This window comes from Varanus komodoensis, unplaced genomic scaffold (genome assembly GCF_004798865.1).
Source record: "Varanus komodoensis strain SLA01 unplaced genomic scaffold, ASM479886v1 scaffold282, whole genome shotgun sequence".
Lineage (NCBI taxonomy): Eukaryota > Metazoa > Chordata > Lepidosauria > Squamata > Varanidae > Varanus > Varanus komodoensis.
Genome location: NW_025335730.1, coordinates 53,854 through 75,130, shown reverse-complemented (window position 1 = coordinate 75,130; position 21,277 = coordinate 53,854). Strand labels below are relative to the sequence as shown.

General features: G+C 48.2%; 1 protein-coding gene across 1 annotated transcript; it reads left to right on the top strand.

Moving 5' to 3' along the window:
* The first annotated feature begins 450 nt into the window (after nucleotides 1-450).
* On the top strand, nucleotides 451-18,795 carry LOC123025743 (zinc finger protein OZF-like). The gene is made up of 4 exons (XM_044434687.1): nucleotides 451-603; nucleotides 1,132-1,359; nucleotides 14,414-14,540; nucleotides 17,532-18,795. The coding sequence occupies exons 1-4, from the start codon at nucleotides 451-453 to the stop codon at nucleotides 18,464-18,466; spliced, it is 1,443 nt and encodes a 480-aa protein (XP_044290622.1). The 3' UTR covers nucleotides 18,467-18,795.
* Nucleotides 18,796-21,277: the final 2,482 nt, after the last annotated feature.

Below are 21,277 nucleotides of genomic sequence, written 5' to 3'. Positions count from 1 at the left end.
AAATGCACACGGCAGCCCTTGCAGGAGACCAAGGAGCGATGCTGCTCTTTCCTGGCTGCTTTCCTTTAGTGGCCTCCGTTGTGCTTCCTGGAAGGTCGAGGGGGGAAATGGTGGTGAACAAAGAAGGGTGACGTGGGGAGGGGAGACAAAATGGGCTCTTCCGGCAAGGGCACCGGGATATCAGCTGCACGGAGAAGGATGGGGATAGAGAAGGAGAATAAAACCCGGTAAGCAGAAACCTCTGTCTGACATATTTGGGGTCTTCTGCCAACTACAGTGGTACCAGGGCTCACCAACTTAATCCATTCCACAACTCTGGTCGCACCCCAAATTGGTCATGATCCAAGTTAAATTTCCACATAAATTTCAATGTAAACAAGGTTAATACTTATGTAAGTTTTTTTTTTAAATCACAAAAATTTGAAGCAAAGTGACAAAGAAAAAACGATCATGGCCATCTTGTTCCCCCCAACCCCGAGCATGAGCGTGGCCATCTCCCCCCACCAGCATGACCACGATCACACCCATATTCCCTGCACGAGCGTGACTGTGATCGCGACCGATGATGGGCGTGATCGCGGGCGTGCTCGGGAGGGGAGTTGGGTGTGATCACGGGCACACTCGGGGGGGAGATGCCTGCGATCATCACCTGATGTGGAGTTCACAACCTGAGGCAAAATTGTTGTGAAATTTCTGTTTGCGACACGTTTTGGAAAGAAAATCAGTATTCCTCCGCCCTGCAGCACAAAGGTAAAAGCTGACATTTCCTTTATGCTGCTGCTCCTTTCTAAAACTGTTCCTTAACAAACATCCCCTCTGCATTCCCCCTTGGCGGAAGTTTTACTTTAGTATTCTGGCGACACTCCTCAGCATGCTTTACTGTGGAAGCAAGCCTGACTGAACTCCATGGGGCTTGCTCCACAGTGGACGGCCCTCCGATAGCCCCCTTCATGGCATGATTTCCTCCATCCCTCAGAAATAAGAGGAGCTATGAAAGTGCAGAGCGTATAATCCCATGAACTCAAGATGCAGAATTCGTACTGGAGCAGAAATGAGGCAGAGCTCAGATGATCCGTGCAGTCTCCCGTTTGCTCTGTGACATTTCTTTTGTTTCTCTTCTTCCTAATTGAGTTTTTCCCTTTCCTGAGCAACTTCTGGCTCTACAATGTTTCCATGGATGGCGTATATTTGGATGAGAAGGGTGACCTGGCAGCTGACTTCGATATCGTGAACTGGACCAGGTTTCCCAATGGTTCCATCCATAGAGAGACAATCGGGAGAATACGGAGGGGGGCCTCCTTCCTCAGGGAGGTCGTCATCGATGGAAACTTCACTGTGTATTCCAGACTATTTAACAAGGTGAGAACTGACCTGGTTTGCTTTTCATTTATGTGACTTGAGGTAGCTAAGAGCTCTCAGGACTTTGGCTGCAGGTGAAACAGGGGTGCAGGGCCTTGGGCCTGCATTCCAGATTTGGCCCATTGGGTTCTCCAGACAGCCGCACCCCTGGCTCCTACCACCTCTCACAACCGCCCTCATTTGCAGGTGCCTTGGATTCTCCACAGTTTTATCCCCCATTCTAGAACGGACGAAATGGGATTTGATCTTAAATATGAGTACCCTTTTGCCTCTTGCTAAAGGTTTCGGGAATGCACAGGACGTGTATTTAAAAAATACACCTGAGCTCTCCCTAGAGGAATTACAGTGCCAACCCAAAAATAAGAGGTTTGTTGTGCCTTCAGAGCTAAGAGCTTTATGCAGTTGAAGCAGATCATAGTTTGGGAAAACGTCTGTCCTATAAGACCTGAGGGCACAAAAAGGTGCCTGGCATGAAGAAAGTGAATAGGGGGCCATTCCTGTCCCTCTCCCATACCCCTAAAACCCAAAGAGGTCTTCTCATGAAGCTGACGGGTGGGACATTCAGGACCGATCAAAAGAAGGAGTGCTTTGCACAGCACACGGTTGAGCTGTGGAATTTGCTGCCATGGGAAGTGGTGGGTGGATTAAAAGTGGGACTGGACAGATTCGTGAGGGAGGTTATCAGAGGCCACTAGCCCTGCTGGCAATGTTCTCCTTCCTTCAGCAGAGGCAACCTGCCTGCCACACGCCCGTTGGTGTGGAGCTGGGCAGGAGGGGGTCTTGTACCCATCCCACTCGAGGGATCCTATGAGAGGTGAGTTTGCCAGTGTGCGGACTTCCCCTTTGGTTTGATCCAACATGACTCTGCATCAACTTGGGTTCCAGCCCCAATGTCTCTCAAAATATCACGTAGAGGGGAAGTCAATGAAGCAACTGGAGAGCACGAAGCAACTCAAGTTGCGACTACACATCAAGAACTGCATTATCAACTGGATCAGGAGAAAGGTTATAGGTCAACCGTGTCTGGATCTATTTTCAATTTCTATTTCACCCACTTGCCACAGAACAGCATTTCAAAGCTGTTTACAGCACAGATCAAAATATAAAGTACCTCAGTTCAGGCATCTGCAGTTTGACAGCTCACATGGGGGTATCCAGGAGGGCTCTTCTGGACTCGGCTCGTGGGCGGCATCCCCACACTTCCTCCCTGATGCTCCCTATTCCCAGCCTGTGCCTCGCTCCAGGTGCAGCCCAAGCTGCCACCCAGGATCTGCCAAGAAAAAGCAGGACGGAAAGCCCCCCTGCTGCTATGCGTGTGCTCCGTGTGCCGAAGGAACAATCTCTGCTCAAGAAGGTAAACGACTCCATGGACAGCCCAGCAGAAGGAATGGGCCCTCTTGCTGTCAGGTGCCATCAAGTCACCTCCAACGTAGGCAACCCTAGGAATGAAAGCTCTCCAAATCTCCATCCCATGGCAGCCCCCTCAGCTTTTCTAAATTCAAGGTACTGGCTTCCTTTACGAATCCATCCATCCCTACTTTGGCCTGCCTTTTCTTCTTCCGCCTCTATTTTTAACTTTCCTTTCGTGATGTGTCTAAAGGATGACAACCTCAGTTTTGCCCTCACTTCACAGCACAGCCACTTGTGGGTCACCGGATTCCTTGCTCTCTGAGCTCTGAGAGTCCTTACCGCTGGCTCTGCTGGATGCAGGTGATGGGAATTGTAGGCCAAAACATCTGGAGGGATGTGTGTTGCTCACTCAAAGCCAAGCACACTCATTCTAATATGTCTCTTCGGGGATAGGAAATGATAATGTCTGAGGAGATGAGCGCCCACCAAAGGTGGAATGGAAAATTGCACTGTGGAAAAGACAAAGCAGAGAATTGCTCTGAGATTGATGGAACTGATGGAAAGATGAAGAAGAGCTCCTTGATTAAATCTAGCCAGAACTTGCTCTGCAAGCAAATATGATGGAACCAGAGCTGTTGTACTTTGGTTGCATCACGAGACAGCAAGACTCGCTGGAGAGGACGGCAAGGCTAAGGAAAGCCAAAGGCAGAAGAGGAAGGACAAATATGAGATGGATCAGTTCCGTAAAGGAGGACACAGCCTTGAGTTTGCACAAACTGGGCAGGCTGCGAGGGACAGGCGATTTTGGAGGGGGCTCGTTCACTGGGTCACCATCAGTTGGAGATGGACACTGGTGCTTGGGAGGAAGCTGAGTCTGGGAGAGAAATGATACATTTAGGAAAAAAGAAAGAAGAAATAGAGCAGGAGTGACTAATGACTAGCTTTAGACAAGGGGAACCCCAAAGACTTTGCTTCCCTGGTTGACTGGGGGAAAAGATAGAGATATGCTGTGGTAGGAACTACCCTTGGGTTGCTTAGCTCCAAATTACAAAATAACATACAGAATTGGGGAAGGGGTCAGGACATGTCCCAAATTAAGCAAGCACAAGGCATTGGGCAGGCAATGGCAAGAATGACCAAAACACATCATCAGCACTCAGGTGATCCTAGGGAACAGTCAGCTCTCTGGCCAGGTCTACCAGATAACTGAGTTTGGCTTTCCCCATGGAGTCACTTTAAAATGAGAAAGGGGAAAAAACGGCTATAGATCTGACATTATGCAGAGCAGCACACCAAGGTCTTCCAAACAGGAAGGGGTCTGTAAGGACTTCAGCAATGGTCGACCTTACTGGAAGGTGTGGCTGCCCAGGGATCAGGATATAATCTCTGCTGGGGAATGAAGTCCTCTTGCTCTTCTCAGATGCAGACCACTGCAACAAGTGTCCAGAAGAGCAACACCCAAACAGGGACCGGAATCGGTGCGTTCCTAAGGATATAACTTTCCTCTCCTATGAAGAACCTCTGGGGATCAGCCTGGCTTCCCTGGCCCTGCTCTTCTCCGCCGGCACAGCCTGTGTCTTAGGCATCTTCCTTAAATACCTGGAAACGCCTCTAGTCAAGGCCAACAACCGGGACCTCTCCTACATCCTCCTCTTCTCCCTCCTGCTCTCTTTCTCCTCCTGCTTCCTTTTCATTGGCCAGCCAAGCAGAGCCACTTGCCTTCTCCGACAAACGGCCTCCAGCATCATCTTCTCAGTTGCTGTCTCTTCCGTGTTGGCCAAAACCATCACTGTGGTGCTGGCCTTCCTTGCCACCAAGCCAGGGAACAAGGTGAGGAAGTGGCTGGGAAAGAGCTTGGCCAACGCCATTGTGCTCTGCTCTTCTGGGGTTCAAGCTCTTATCTGTACCATCTGGCTGGGAGTCTCTCCACCCTTCCCAGACTCTGACATGCACTCCCAGCCTGGACACATCATCTTGCAATGCAACGAAGGCTCTGTGGCCATGTTCTACACTGCCCTCGGCTACATGGGCTTCCTGGCTGGCGTCTGCTTCACGGTGGCTTTCCTGGCCAGGAAGCTGCCCGGCGCCTTCAATGAGGCCAAGCTGATCACTTTCAGCATGCTGGTCTTCTGCAGTGTCTGGGTGTCCTTTGTGCCCTCCTATCTCAGCACCAAGGGCAAGTACATGGTGGCCATGCAGGTCTTCTCCATCTTGGCCTCCAGTGCCGGGCTGCTGGGCTGCATCTTCCTCCCCAAGTGCTGCATCATTTTATTGAGGCCTGATCTGAACACCAAGGAGCATCTCGTGATGAAATCAGAAGTAGAAATCTAATTCTTAAAACATTTTTGAATTACTAATAATACAGCGCAGCATGAAAGAAATCATGCGCTATCCTTACGAATGTAGCCTCTTCCATATCAGGAAAAAAAGCCAGACTGTTTTCAGACTAGACTTTATGATGTCCATTGTAGCCAAACTGTGTTATCTTATTTTCTCGTGCTTGGAAGGTACCTCAGAGTATTAAATTCTTCTTCAGGTAGTGGTCATGCCACCATGCATGCCCAAATAGAGCATTTTCCAAGGACTCACATGTTTCCTGGTGTTTCTTTTCTCTGCTTAGTCAGGCATGATCAAATTCATAACTGGCTTTCATGGTTTTAGAAAAGGGGATGAGCCATTGCCTCTGTATCCCCAATATATCACCTCTTTCGTCCCTTCTATATCACCTCTGGAATCACCCTTTGAAATGAGTGTATAGGGCAATCTTTTAGAGACCGAGTGCCCAAACTGCAACCCAAAACCCACTTATTTATTACAAAGTCACAACATTGCAATAAAACCTGAATACTGAGGTTGTAGTTTAGAAAAAATAACTCATACATTAACATCTTGTATCTTAAAAAAAAACACAATAACAGAGCTTTCAATGATACAAACAGCTTTTTATTGAAAGGTAAAAGTTTGCATTAGCCATGCTTTTACACGATTAATGTGATTTTCGCTGTTGTATGTATGCTGGTCCCACTGACCACCAGCTTTTGGCCTGCTCTGAAAAGGGCATCTGAGTGCTTTTCCTACCTTGTGGGAGCGTCTGCTAAAATCACAACCAGTCCAAGCAAATATATATATCCTTGCTCTTGTTTTCATAAATTCTTCCCAAACTAAATATGATGTTGCAGATTCAAATATGCCAGGAGGACAGCACAACATTAAAAGAATGTTGTCAGTCTCTTAATTAGAACATCTCTTTGCTAAATCTTAGCTATTAAACTTCAATTTTTCAGAAGAAAACTCAAGGCTAAAATCTCGTGTTAATAAAAACGAATGCATTAAAACTCACAGCCAGTCCAAGCAAATATATATATCCATGGCAGCGCACTGACCGGCCATGCAAAAGCTTGGACGAGTCACGGCTAATGTGTCATCAGCCAGCGCCACTACTCCTTTCCGAGCATGAGCCCACGCTATGTGCTCCTTTCCTTTCCGAGCATAGCGCCCCTATGTGCGCTGTTATCTGATGCTCGGCTGCTGGGGCGACGCTGGGGTGACTTGGCTCGCGTGCCGACAGAGAGGGCTCTGTGTGCCCACTGTGGCACACGTGCCATAGGTTCGCCACCACTGCTATAGGGTATTCCTTATGGCCCTAAAATCTTCCCTGGTTTTTGAACATTGTCTCTTCCTCCATCCTTAGCTCTTCCAGCATGATGAAAAGCTCTGGGGAACCAGAAAGCTTGTACAATCTTTTCTGGCACATTGGTTGGTTCTAATAAAGATATTGTCCAACACCAGATTTTGGATTTCTTCACTGTGAGCTACTTTCAGCAGGGCTTTATCGCGGAAAGGAACCTACAGAAAAAGGGTGAAGATTTGCTTATTAGAAACATTCTATGACACTTTTGGGGGGCAATCAGGATAAACTCAAACGCAGTGGATCCACAGAGAATCCACAGTGATGAGAAGTCATAAACACACTCTTTCGATATCTGTCGCTCGGCTTGGGAATCCCTTTTTCGTTGAGATTCGGTAAAGCCCAGAAACGATTTTTAATTCAAAAAGGAAGACAGCTACTTTCGGCAACAGGAAATTCCAAGACGCATATCAGCGCAACACTTTTCTCAGACCAACTTAAAAGTTACAAAGAAAATGTGCAGAGGGAAAATACAGTATTTTTGTGCTTTTTTTAAATGGGAGAGTTTGGCTGGATTAGAAACTGACTAGCTAAACAGAGAGATCAATGCGCCCTTCTTCTCCCGCCCGCCGAGAAAAGCAGAAAGCGGCTTTCCCCAGCATCGAACTCCGCAGACCTTTTGGTCTTCATCTTTCCTTCTGCAGCACGTGCCGCTGCTGCTTTCGGAAGACTGCAGTTCCCATCGTCCCCAGCCACGTAGCCCATGGCCAGGGACCCTGGAACGCTGGTGGCAAAGATGCGGCGGGCGCCAGGTTGGGGAAGGCGCCCCTGCAAACGACCTGCCTGCGCTGGGACTCGACGCAGCGCCCGGGCGGCACTTGCCCCTTCTGCCTCCCTTCGGGGAAGGGGGAGCCCGATGCCTAGAGCGGCACCGGAGACGAGGAGACTCTATTGCTTGCCATGCCCACTTCCGGCCCAGCTCCCCCCCCCGGGAAAGGGACCCGGGCGTCCCCCTCCCCACGCAGCCGCGCTCCCACGCTGCACCGCGAGGGGCTCCGCAGAGGGAGTGCAACGCGCGCGGGGGTGCAAGTAAGTCCGGGGGGGGCGTGGGGGGAGGGAATGCAGGGCTGGAGGGGAGGGGGCGGGCTTCGCGGGGTCCGCAGCCGCCTTCCCCACCGCCCAGCAGGAGCCAGGCTGGGCTGGAGCTGCTGGGCGCTGAGGGACCCGCAGGTGGCCGGAGGGCACCAGGTTGGGGGACGCGGCTCGAGATGTGCATGCAGGGAGTGGGAGGAACAGGCCGGAGGCAACTGCGTGGGCGCGGGGGGGGAGCATACGCGCAGTCTCCCCACGCAAAGTAGTAAAATGGGCTGTGCGCTGTGAATTGAGTGGCGTTCAAAGTTAGGCTGGTTTTTGTTTGCAGAGAGCTGGGGATAAGGAGGGAGCAGGAGGGGGAGGGGGAGGGGGTACATCCTGCGCTCGCCCCCCAAGGGAGGCGGCCGAAGGCTCTGATCAGCCCCCCCCCCCCGCTCCCGTGCTGCCTATCTCAGGTGTGCTCTCCAGAGAGCCCTTCGACCGTTTTCGCACTGAGCTTTCGCGGAGATCGCGGCCCTCCCTGCTCTCACCACTGGGCAGCCCTGCCTGCTTTCCTCGGCCTTGCAAATGTCGATACACCGCGGCTGAGCTCAGCCCGTTTTGTGCTTGCCGAGTCGGAGCTGGAATAAAGAGGGAGAAATGCACACCGCTCGTGGTTGGAGGGGAAACTCAGGGAAAGATGTGCCAAGATTGCCTACCTAGCAGGAAGGCTACGCAGCCTGTGTCAAGTAGAAATGCTTCCCCTCCACACACCCCACTTTTCCTGTGCACCAGAGGACTAGCTGCTTGACATGGGCACAGAGTTTAAAAAGCCTGTAATCCTGCATTACAGTGCCGGGACAGCTTCCTGGGGCTATCCTGGGAGTGAAACAGCAGCCATTCTAGCATTATAAAGCAATCCCAGAGATGTTGTTCTGCTGGTAGTACAACAGATCCAAAAGAAAATCTGCCTCTTCTAGCATGTGTTTAATTCCTGAATTTTCATCTGATTATTAGCTTCATTGCTGGCCATTTGATATTTTAAATGCTTTCATTTTTGATAGCTTCACAGTAGTATTTATTGCTTCTCTCATTTTATTGTTTTGGTGTTTTAATGGGTGTAAACTGCTCTGAGAAATCTGCTGGTTGGACGCTAGAGACATGCAGTCTGTGAGTAACGTTGGCAATGCACCTTCATGGTTTGTGCCCCAGTTTCATTCTCCTCCTCATGTGGAGGTGGGTCTTGTCCTGGTCTTTAGTCTCCCCCTGAGGCTTGGAGTTCATCTGTCTTCCTTGCAGGGAGCAATCCCAGTCATTAGTCATTTTTCGTTAAAAACAAACAAAAAAAACTCACACACATACTTTTATTTGGTCCGATAACTAGAAAAGGACTTACAGCCTTTGCAAGATGTGGTTCCACCCCACATTCAAACCAGGTTTGCTGCAAGTAAATTAGGATCAGAGAGAGGGGAGGTTTCTTTTGGAGGATGAGCGGAACTCAAAGATGGGAGAGCAAAACTTGGCTGGTCTGGGAGTAGGATCAAGCTCTGAGGACAGGAAGAATGGGGGATTCTGGAAAAGGAGAGTGCAGAAGTTCCTGGCAGAGGGCAAGTGCTGCTTCAGTGAAACATGCCGGCATTTCCGAGAGTTCTGCTACCAGGAAAAGGGGCTCTGGGAAATTTGCACCCGACTCCGCTACCTTTACCGTCAGTGACTGAAGCTGGAAAAGCACGCGAAAGCTCAGATGCTGGAGCTGGTGATCCTGGAGCAGTTGCTGACTGTCCTTTCCCGGAGATAGAGAACTGGGTCAGAGAGTGTGGGCCATAGACCAGTTCCCAGGGGGGAAGGGATTCCTACAAGAGCTGGTGTGGTGCGGTAGTTAGAAGGTCGGAATGGGACTCGAGGCCTGACTGAAGCTCCCGCCTGGCTGTGAAACTCAATGGCCAGCCTACCTTGCAGGGATGTTGTGAGACTGGCATGGGGAGGAAGGCCACATACACTTCCACAGGTCTGTTTTGAGGAAAAGAGATAGGGCAGAGTGTCACAAATGAACTGGGCCATCCTCTTGGAGCTGGTGGTCTGAGTGACTGGGGAATAACCTCCCCGGGGAAGACAAGATCCTTGGAATGGTGTGTTACAATCCAGCAGTCATAGAATGGTAGAGCTGGAAAGGGCCAGGGAGCCATTGGGTTGAACCCCCTGCTCCATGCACGACTCCCAGGCTAAACCACCCCTCCCAGGTGGCTGCCCAGTTGAATGCCTCCAGTGTGGGGGAGCCCACCACCTCCCCAGGTCACTGCCTCCATTGCCCTAACAGTCCGGACATTGTCCTGATATCTAGCCGGAATCAGGCTTCCTGCAACTGGAGCCCATTATTCCATGTCCTGCACTCTGGGATGGTCGAGAAGCGATCCTGGCCTTCCCCTTTGTGGCAACCTTTGAAGTACTTGAAGAGAGAGATCCTGTCTCCCCTCAGGCTTCTCTTCTCGAGGCTCAACATGCCCAGTTCTTTCCATCTCTCCTCACAGGGCTTTGTTTCCAGACCCCGGAGCATCTTCATCACCCTCCTCTGATCCCTTTCCAACTTGTCTGCATCTTTCTTAATCTGGGGTGTCCAGAACTGGACACGGTCCTCCAGATGAGGAAGGGAGAGAATCCCCTTTTGAACAGCAGAAACATTAACTCCTGCAGCCATCAAAACTGATGGGCAATTCAGTCCTCCCACTGTGTGTCCCCCCCCCCCCCACCAGCCAGCAAGTCTTTTCATTACTGGTTTTTTTCAGGAAGGATTATGTAATGCAAGGGACCTCAGACTTTTTAAACAGGGGGCCAGTTCACTGTCCCTCAGACTGTTGCGGGGGCGGACTATAGTTTGAAAAAAATATGAATGAATTCCTATGCACACTGCACATTAAAATTAATTAAAATTAAATTTAAGAAAACTAATTAACACTAGAATTAAAAATTAAAATTAATTTACAACATTAATTAAAATTAAAAAATAAATAAAAAGTAAAAATGTTTGCTCTGCTCACTTGTGCTGCAGCAGAAGCCCAAGATGAGGTGGGGAAGAGCATGTCCATATTCAAGGGGCAGAGCTACTATGTCCGCGATCGTGCTGGGGCGGGGGGAAGACAGGCGCGGTCGCACCCGTGCAGAAAAGGCGGGCGCGATCACGGCCATCTCCTCCCCCTCTAGCATGGCTGCGACCGTGCCCGTCTTCCCTGCACGAGCGCAACCGCAATCGCGGCCATCTCCCCACTGAGTACGCCTGCGTCAGCTCAGAGCTTTTGGACTTGCTCGGAGATCGTTTTCTCCGAGCGAGCCCAAAAGCTCTGAGGAGGGCCGGATAAATCGGCATGGCGGGCCGGATATGGCTGACGGGCCGTAGTTTGAGGACCCATGATGCAATGCCACATTCTTGGTTTTTCTATATGGGCTGCCAATAGGAGTGCAGGCAGCCTTCTTGCAGGACATCGGAACCTTGGACCGTGACACCTAGATCTCCAGGGTTTCTGGCAAGAAAATCTCCAGGCTGCCCCAGAGATGGCATGGATCAAACCTGAAACTTTGTGAAGCGGATGTTACATGTTACATGTACTGACCGCTGGCTGTCCTGAATATTCCCGTGGATGCTGGTGAGGCTATGGGATTTAGAAGGCCGAATAAACGTCAAAGGAACGGAGCAACACTGGCCCCAGTGCTAATTTCCTAGTTCCCATTTCTCGGCCTTGAGAGCTGCATTCTTTTTACAGGTGAAAGGAGTATCAGCCAAATTCCCAGAGGCAGAGCAGAGTCCATTGAATGCCTGTCAGAGTGTCCAGGTCCCAGGGATTCAGGGTGAGGAAGACAAGTTTCATCACATCTGGTAAGAATGAGTTTCTGTTTAGCTTCCAATGTCACCTTCTGATCCCTTAATCTCCAGTCCCTTAATCTTGTCCAAAGTCCTTGGGTTGTTTTAATGTTTTCCATCATTGATCTTTCCCAGCAGAGCATTTCTTTGCAGCCTCTTTTTTGTATGTAAAAGGAGTTTTGTTTCAACAGATGGAAGGATGGATGGATGGATGGATGGATGGATGGATAGATAGAGAACATCAGCACTTTGAACTGTGCTCAACTGCAAACTTGGAAAAAAGATTACTTTCCACCCAGGTCCTGAAATTCAAAATGCTTCGTAGCACTTATGGATGAAGAAAGAGTTAACAAAATAGTGTTAAGTCTGAAAGGAAAAGAGGTTGAGGGATGTAAATGTTCTTTATGGATGGAAAGGAAGTCAGGAAGTGTGCTTGCAAATAAGCATGGAAAGAGAATCAGGAAATGTAATTTTTTTTCTCTGTTTTCCAAATTTAAATATGCTTTGTTTCAAGGGAGAAATCACCAGTCTTGCAGCTGAAGGGAGTCATACTAAACCAAAAACCATTCAGAAGACTATTAAAGTGAAGCTTTAATTCTTTATTACCACTTCTCAAGTTCTTTATTACCACTTCTCAATAGTATTAGCCTCTTAAATGCTAGATAATATAGGCTGATTGGGAGGGCTTTCTCTGCGGTGGCGCCCTGGCTATGGAATGTGCACCCTAGAGAGGTCCGCCTGGTGCCGTCATTATATGCTTTGCGGCGTCAGGTCAAGACCTTTTTATTCATCCAATATTTTAATGGTTAAAAGATTTTAATTATTTTTTATTTTCAGTTGTGGGTTAATAGTTTTATCTTTGTTGGGGTATTTATGAGCTTTTACATTTTTTTATTTATTGAACCTGTTTGGTAAGCCGTCCAGAGACGCACAGTGATTGGACGGGTTAGAAATATCCCAAATAAATAAATAAATTTGAGCATGTAGTGACTGAGCAAGTAAGGGATCTTGAGATAATGGAGGGGGGCTCAAGGGAAACATCAGCACAGTGTGTAGCTGCTATGAAAGAAGGTAAACTCCATGCTGGGCATAATTAAGAATGGAATAGAAAATAGAACTGCCAAACTCTTACTTCCTTCATACAAATCTTTTCTGTGACCACACTTGGAATATTGGGTACAGTACCTGAAAAAGGACATTATTCAGTTGGAAAAGGTACATTGGAGGGCAACAAAAATGATGGAGGTATTTAAAATCATGCATGGTGAGGATGGGGAAAGATTTTTCTCCTCCTGTAATGCTCAAACTCAGGGTCATCCCATGAGGACGATTGTTGGGAAGTTTAAGACAGGTAAAAGGAAGTACAGTGGTACCTCGGCTCACGAACGCCTCAGGTCACGAACTCTGCATCGGGTGACGATCGCGATTGTGCCCGCCTTCCCTGTCACTTGGCTTCAAATTTTTGTGAGTAAACAAAACTAGTTACAGAACGAATTAACCTTATTTACATTGAAACTTATGGGAAATTTGACTTGGCTCACGACCAATTTGGGTTAAGTTCATGAGCCAAGGTACCACTATTTATTCACAAAACATAAACTATGGAATTTGCTGGCAAGGGGTGATGGCCACCAGTCTGGATGACTTTAAAGGGGACTGGACAGATTCATGGAGGAGGAGGAGGCTCTCCGTGGCTACTAGCCTGCTGGCCAAGTGCGCCCTCCTTCCCCAGAGGCGGCCTGCCTGCACAAGCCCGTTGCCGAGGAGCTGGGCAGGAGGGGGTCCTGCACCCCTCCTGCTGGAGGGATCCTGGGGCAGCTGGTTTGCCACTGCGAATACAAAGTGCTGGACTCGATGGCTCTTTGCTCTGACCCAGCAGAGCCTTTCTTATGTTCCCATTAGTATTTTTGTGGGGCAGGTACTTTGCTCTGTAAGGCCCTCCAGTTCGAAGAGGGAAGAGCACCAGCCTCAGCTCAGAGGTCATTGAGTCTGAGTGACCCCATGAATGACAGCCCTCCAAACAGTCCACCCCTTTGACAGCCGCCCTCGGCTGTCGTAAACACAACATGCTTACAGAAAAGGAGGTCCCTTGCCGCTCCCGTTGTCTCCCTTACAGGCAGCAGGCTAAAGCAACAGCTTTGTCCCAGACCTGTTCCTCTTTGTGGTAGAGAGGAAATGCCTGCTGTGTGCTCAGATCACATACGGAATGTTATATAGAATGGAATGCGCTCCCCAGAGAGGTTCGCCTGGTGCCTACTTTATATTCTTTTCGGCGCCAGGTGAAGACCTTTTTATTGGCACATGATTTTAAATGTGAGAAATTTTAATCTGGTTTTAATCTTTTTCATAGCTGCATTTTGATTTTGCTCATTTTTGATTTTGATTTTGATTCTGTTTTGATTTTGATTTCATTTGTGAAATGCTATTGTTGGTTTTATGTACATTTATTGTTAATTGTTGGACTGTTTGTTTTGATTTGTGTAAGCTGTCCTGAGACACTTTTGCATATAGGGTGGGGTATAAATTTTTTAAATAAATAAATATAGGAATTCCCCCCTGGTCTCCACCCTTCTGCCATGGAGGGGGAGGCAGTTGTCTCCAAGCTGCAGCTGATCAGAGAGAAATGCTCCAATCAGCAACTGATCCGAGATAAACACTGCCTTTCTCCTGAGCCCTGAAAGAGGCTCCTTTATTCAGTACTGCTGGGTGAGGCAGTGCTCCTTACTTTTGAGTAGACCTGGAGAAACTTGTCCTGCTTATTTGTACGTAGGAATGAGCCCGTGTTAACTTCTGAATAGATCTATTTCCCACCATGAATGGGTCAGAGGAGAATGAATGCATGGGGGGGATATTTCATCCCCACCCACTTTGCATGGGGTCCCATCCAGCAGTTGGATGTGTCCCCCAAATGCTTCTTGGGAATGGAATCTGGACCTTGGAATGGAAATGTTGTCCCACTGAATGCCCTTGACCTGAGTGGATCCATTTCTGTGCAATTGTTTTTGTCAAAGCTGCTTTCTAAGAACGCTTTTCACACCCTCTTTGGATCCTGAAGGAGAACTCCCAGGCTGGGGAATACCTCTTTTTGGGATCATGGCACTGCTTCTGTGGAGAAAAAGGATTTATGGCTTTATTCCTCCTCTTCCTTCCAGCATCCTGTGACCTTTGAGGAGGTGTCCGTGCATTTCTCCGAGGAGGAGTGGGCACTGCAGGATCCAGGCCAGAGGGCTCTGCACAAGGACATCATGGAGGAGAATTGGAGGAATCTTGCTTCTCAGGGTAAAACAGCTTCTTTGATTGGACGGATGGTGAAAAACAGCATTGCTGCTATGTTAATGCATTTTACGGGTACCGTTCAGGAGCATCCGTCATGGCAGTTACTCCGCGTTCTTGAGATGCTCTTCATACTTTGCTTCGTTCGTCTTTACAGAACAGTGATGCAAGGTAGGGCACCACCAGGGTCATTGTGGACCCAGTGCTCTTCAGCACTGCTGTTCATTAGTTGAATGAGGAGGTGCAGGGAATGCCGATCAGAGTTGCAGATGATACACAATCGGGTGGCACAGTGGAAGACGGCAGCAGAATTCAAAACTGTCTTGATCAGTTGGAACACTGGGCGAAAAAGAACAGAATGACATGCGGTCGTCATTCTGCCAAGTTCTGCACCTATGAAAAAGGAACCCAACACACTGTTACAAGATGGGGAATGCTTGGCTCAACAGTACTGCAAGCAGGAAGGATCTTGGGGTTGTTGTCGTTCACCAGCTGAATATGAGGCAACCATGTGATGTGGCTGCAAAAAGGGCCAACGCTACTTTGGGCCGCTTTAATAGAAGGATCACTTTGAAATCCCGCGCAAGGCTAGTTGCTCAGCACCGGTTCGGCCTCCTCTGGAGTGCTGTGTCCAGTTCTGAGCACCACAGTTTAAGAAAGACGCAGGCAAACTGGAAAAGCTCGGAGGAGGCCAGCAAGGGTGATCCGGGCACTGGAAACAACACAGCCCTGTGAGGAGAGACTGGGAAAAACTATTATGTATTACAGCCGTATGCTGCCCCGTAGCTGGAGGCTCCCTAGTATATCCAGCCTCAAGAAGAGAAGGCTGGGGGAGAAATGATAGCACTGGGCAACTCCTCGGCAGGCTGCCACAAAGGAAGGCCAGGATCTCTTCTCAGTCATCCCAGAGTGCAGGACACGGAATAACCGGCTCAAGTTACAGGAAGCCAGATTCCAGCCGAACAGCAGGGAAAACTTCCCGACTGTTAGAGCAATACAACAATTAAACCAATTAACCAGGGAGGTTATGGGCTCTCCCAACTGGAGGCTTTCAAGAGGCAGCTGGGCAGCCATCTGTTAGAGGGGCTTTAATTTGGACTCCTGCATCAAGCAGGGAGTTGGACTTGATGGCCTTCTAGGCCTACTGTTCCAGCCTTTCTTAATAAAACATATATTTTGCTTATCAGACTATGAATTATGCTCAATTATTAGTTTCAATATGCCAATCATTATACCTTTGAAAAGTAGCAGAAGAGCTTCGTAAGAGATTTTGGCTGTATTGTCTGCTAATGTCCCCCATTCTTATTTATTTCTTCACAAGAAATATTGCAATAACACGAAATAAAAGTTTCTAGGACTTTGAAGCTCTCTCTGTTATTGCAATATTGGCAAAGATATTTTTACTCCTAATTCACAGTTTACTGAAAAAATGGAAATGACAGCACAGAAGATAAGGGTTTAGTACTGTTTTAAACATCTGCATTAACAGAAAGGAACTGACTGATCTCATTTCATTATTTATTTATTTATTTATTTATTTATTAAAACATTTTTATGCTGCCCCATTTGCCGAAGCCTCGGGGCAGCTCACAACATTAAGTTAAAATACAAACATTAAGTTATAACATTAAGTTAAAATGTTTGTAAAATGCAAGCATTAAGTTAAAATATAAAAAATAACAATATATAACTCTTGTTTCTATAAATATATAGAATGTGTGTGTGTGTGTAGTATATAAATTTATCTGGCCAGGGCGACTTCTTTTACATTGTTATTTATTTTATATTGTTAATTTTATATTGTTATTTTTGTATTTTTTTGTATTTTATTGTGTTGTAAGCCGCCCCGAGGCTTCGGCAAGGGGCGGCATAGAAATGTTTTAATAAACAAACAAATAAATAAATAAATCGAATTAAATTTCATCAGCCAGTCCCTAAATCTGCTAATTATTATTGCAGGAGGGAGGGAAAGGCCGCAGGCTCCAGAGAGAAAGGAAGGTTACTCACTGGGTTTTATTGTCTCCTGCAGTGATCCGCCACTGCTGCACCTCCCAAAGAGGCCTAGTTCCTTCACTGGCCTAAGTTCTTCCTTCTCCCAGGATTTAAGCTAGTGAGCTGTGCCAAAGCCAGCGCAGCAGGGGACTTTGCTTCCCTAGTGCTTGGGCCGTGCATCTCTCAGGTAGGCCAAGCTGGCCTGTTTCTGGCTTCTTCCCCTGAAGCCGCCCTTCCTTCATCCCTTCCTCCTCCTTCCCAGCATTCCTGTCTTTTTCTTCCTCCTTTCTCCCCCTTCCAGCCTTTCCCCCTCCCGTTTCTTCCCTCTGCCACTCTTCCCACTCCAGCCGATAATTCTGCTTGATGGCACGCACTTGTGTCCCGTCACTTGCAGTCCCGCACCTCGCCCTGCCTGGGAAAATTCCCGGTGGGGCGTCTTTGCCACTCCCTCTTTAATGGATGCCAAGAGAAAGTAGGTGAGCTTCTCCACCCCTTCTCAGAGGGAAAGTCTAAGAAAGCAGGTCGGAGAAGCAGTTTGGCATTCCAGAAACAGTTTGACCGCTAGCTAATACTCATCATGCTAACGCCAATGTTATATTCCTTTCTCTGACTGGATATTTTTTTTGGCGCCAGGTGAAAACCTTTTTATTTGCCTGCTATTTTAAGGAATGGGAATTTTAATTGGCTTTTAACATCCACAGTCGCGGTTTGGTTTTGGTTTTGTTTCCGATTTTGATTTTGTTGGTAATATGTTTCTGTTGATATTATGCGCATTGTTAATTGTTGTAAATTGCTGCTTTGTTTACTGATTGTTTTGGTTTTTTTAAGCCATCCTGTGGTGATTTCCACGTAGGATGGGATTTAAATATTTAAATTAAATCAAATCAAATAATCGGAGGCTATTTAATGGATGGCAAGATCTGCCTCTTAACCAACCCTTGTTCCCCCAATTATGTGCATGTTCTTTGTTTTGCCCTGATCAGGTTTTTCTTTTTAATCCTATAGCAGACGGGAGCAAAAACAATCAAGAAGGAGAACCGCAGAGAAGGCACAAAGCAGAGAAACCATTTAAATGTTCAGAGTGTGGAAAAAGCTTCAGCCAGAGAATGCATCTTACCAATCATCGAAGAATCCACACGGGGGAGAAACCCTTCACCTGCTCAGATTGTGGGAAGAGTTTCAACCAGAGCAATACCCTCATTTATCATCAAAGAATCCATACAGGGGAGAAGCCGTTTAAATGCTCAGAGTGTGGAAAGAGCTTCAGTAGGAGCAGCATTCTTATTTATCATCAAAGAATACACACAGGGGAGAAACCATTTAAATGTTCCGTGTGTGGAAAGAGCTTTGGCTGCAGCCGTACACTTGGTTTGCATCACAGAACCCACACCGGTGAGAAGCCCTATAAATGTTCAGAGTGTGGGAAAAGCTTCAGCCAGAGTAGTACCCTTACTTCCCATCAAAGAATACACACAGGGGAGAAGCCATATACTTGCTCAGCGTGTGGAAAGACATTCAGTCATAGCAGTAACCTTACTTATCATCAGAGAACACACACTGGGGAGAAACCCTTTACATGCTCAGTATGTGGGAAGAGTTTCAGTTGTAGCCGAACCCGGGGTTTACACTACAGAACCCATACAGGGGAGAAGCCATACGTGTGCCTAGAATGCGGAAAGAGCTTCAGTCACAGCAGTACCCTAACTAATCATGAAAGAATCCATACAGGAGAGAAGCCCTATCAATGTTCTGAGTGTGGAAAGGGATTCAGTCAGAGAAGTAGCCTTACTTATCATCAAAGAATCCACAATGAGATGCCACCAAAGAATGCTCAGAGTGTGGAAAGAGCAATGCTTAATGAAAGCAAGGAAGAACAGTGTGGTGTAGTGGTCAGAGTGTTGGACTGGGACTGGGGAGACTCGAGTTCTAGTCCCCAGTGATCCATGCAGCTCACTTTGGACCAGTCTGACACTCAGCCCAACCTACCTCACAGGGTTGTTGTGAGGATAAAATGGAGAGGAGAAACATTCCACTACCTTGGTCTCCTTGAAGGAAAAGTGGGATATAAATGTAACATTTACGTAACTCTCCTGTGAATCCTTTTCCCTAGTGGGATGAAATACTTGAGGTGAAGCACAGATCTTCACATTTTTGACAACCCAAGTACAGAGAAATTACAAATGTTGAGCCTGTAATACTGTTCTTCATGAAAACAATGAGTGAATGTCAGAAAGAAACTTCAGCAGGTTTTCAAAACATCTAAATCCCACTACTGGTCGTGTGTTTGAACTGGTTCCCGCATTTGGTGTCCTTCACTATGCTGTTTTCATCCTGTCATTTTTCCTTCTGCCTAATGAGAAACTCGGCGGGGCTACCCTAAAATGTTCGTTTCCGAGTCACTGGGGACTACGGGCTTGCTTTGACACAATAGGACATGTAAGACTTCACAGACGAAAACGCATGGCTTGGTCCACTCCACCATGAGTGTTTGTAATTCCCTTTGAAAGCCATCCAGATTGGTGGCCGTTGCTACGTTTTGCAGAAGTGACTCCTATAGCTGAACTAGCAGGGTGTAGAGAAGTCCTTTTCATCTGTGCCGAGCGTCCCATCAAGCAAAATCCCAACTGAATTATGGGATTGAGAGAGAGAAGGAAACTCCCAACCCCTTTCTCTGCAGGATGCACAATTCTGACGCATGTCTTCCAGCACTCGTCTGCAAGCTAAACAAAACTTTTCCTCATAAGGACGTTTCCCCCCTTTTCTCCATTCAGTTTGCCCTTTTCTGCTGGACCAGAGCCTTTAGTTGGGGTGGCCAGAAACAGACACGGTAGTTCAAACACGGACACCCACCAGCTGTGTGCAAGGCTAATAAGATATGGACAGTTTCAGTAACTTGGAGTCCATCTTTTGCACCTTCCCAAGGGTAGCTGTCTTCCGAGAGAGCAGAAAAGGAGACACCCAGGCCATGGATTCTCTGTAATTCTCTGAGAGCCAGTGTGGTGCAGTGGTGAAGAACCTGGGACTGGGACTCAGGCGATCTGGGTTCGGGTCCCTGCTCGGCCACGGAGCCAACTGGGTGACTTTGGGCCAGTCACAGACTCTCAGCCCAACCTACCTCACAGGGTTGTTGTGGGGATAAGATGGAGGAGGAGATGTAAGTTGCCTTGAGCCCTTTGCAGGAAAAAGGCAGGATATAAATCGGAAAAAAAATAAATAAATCGAAATAACTGATTCTTGCAGAGATCCTTAAATAGCCTGAAAAAAACTATATTCTGTTGTACATTTCATTTGGGGATCTTTCTTTTCAGTTGCATTTGCTTCCTTGTTTTAGTGTCTGAAATTTTTGAACAGCCTTGGCAGAAAGGTGGTGTAGAAATAAAGAAATTAGCCATAGAAAGTCTAATTATTGGGGCACAGATCCAATGTGGAAGTAGTTGTGTGAGCCCACTAGCTTAAACACCAAGAAAATGGGCGCACACCATTTGATTCACTTGCTATTACGCTGGAGGTGAAGTCCTGGCAGATGCATGAGATTTTCTCCTGCAAATAATGCCTACCAAATGTGTTTACAGCAGGTTTTGGATGCTTAGCTGAATTCTTGGGGCCAGCACTTAAGAGGCCCTGGACAACCCTGAAAAGCTGCACTGGAGCTCTCGGAAGACAAGGGAAGGGTTAATGGATGAATCAGTCCAGGAGATACTCCAGGTGCCAGGACTGTGGGAGTAACTTAGGCACCAGAGTTTATCACATAAGGGGAGCTCCTGCCAAGGGCATCTGGCTGCATTACTGCCCTGCTCTTCAAGCTGTGAATTGCTGGCAGCTGCAGAGAATAGGGGAGGGGGGGGCCCTGCCAGGCATCACCCCATTGCCAGAACAAAATTTGCGTGTGGTGATCCTAGGCAGCTTCAGCCAGGTAGCATTAGGTGATCTGATCTTAATGTTTGCAGAGAGGCCTGAGGTTCTGTGAGCGGTTGCCTTTTGCAAAGCTCAGTATGAGCAGCGGGCCTTTTCCGACAAGAAGGGAGTCGGCGGCCAGCAGTTCTTGCATTGCCAAAGGACCTACATGGTGGGAGAGTCACGACGGAGGAACGACGTGCAAGCTGAATTTCAGCTAACAGGAATCCTACAGGGAGAACGGCCAAGCCAGTCCCGGCAGTCGATGGCTCTGGGGCTGAATACAGCGGTGCAGCTGCCCGTGGCGGAGGAGCGTCCCAAAGCCGAGCGACAGAAAGCATCAGTTTTACGCGGCTTGTGGCAAGATCCCTCCATGTTCGGGCAGAAGAGAGTCTTACATCGTCCCCGCACTTGCTTGCCCACCATGCTCGGAGTTGCAGCATCTTTTCTAAGCATGCAAAGGGTTGTGCACTGAACAGAATCGCGAGGCCCATGTTGTGCAGACGCTTCCTGTGAGGTGCGGATGCTGGGACCTGGAGCGTGCAACCTCGCGGGGCAGAGACATCTCCCCAGATCCTCCGCCACCCCTCCCCTTCCCATTGCATCCTCCGGCTCCTTCCAGCTTTCCCGTGCACAGGAATGGCGGGATGCGGCGGGGGGGGGGGGGGAGGAAAAGTTCTCCCAATTCACATCGCTTGGCCCCTCCAGGAAGGCAGAGACCCCCAGCCTCGCTTTGTCTCCGTTCAGGCCAAGAAGCAGCCGCCGGGCTTGCCTTAGGGGGCGAGCAGAGGACGCCAGAGCCCCACCACCCGCTCCGCGCCCTCCCACCTCCAACCGCCTGCAATAAGCATGGGGGG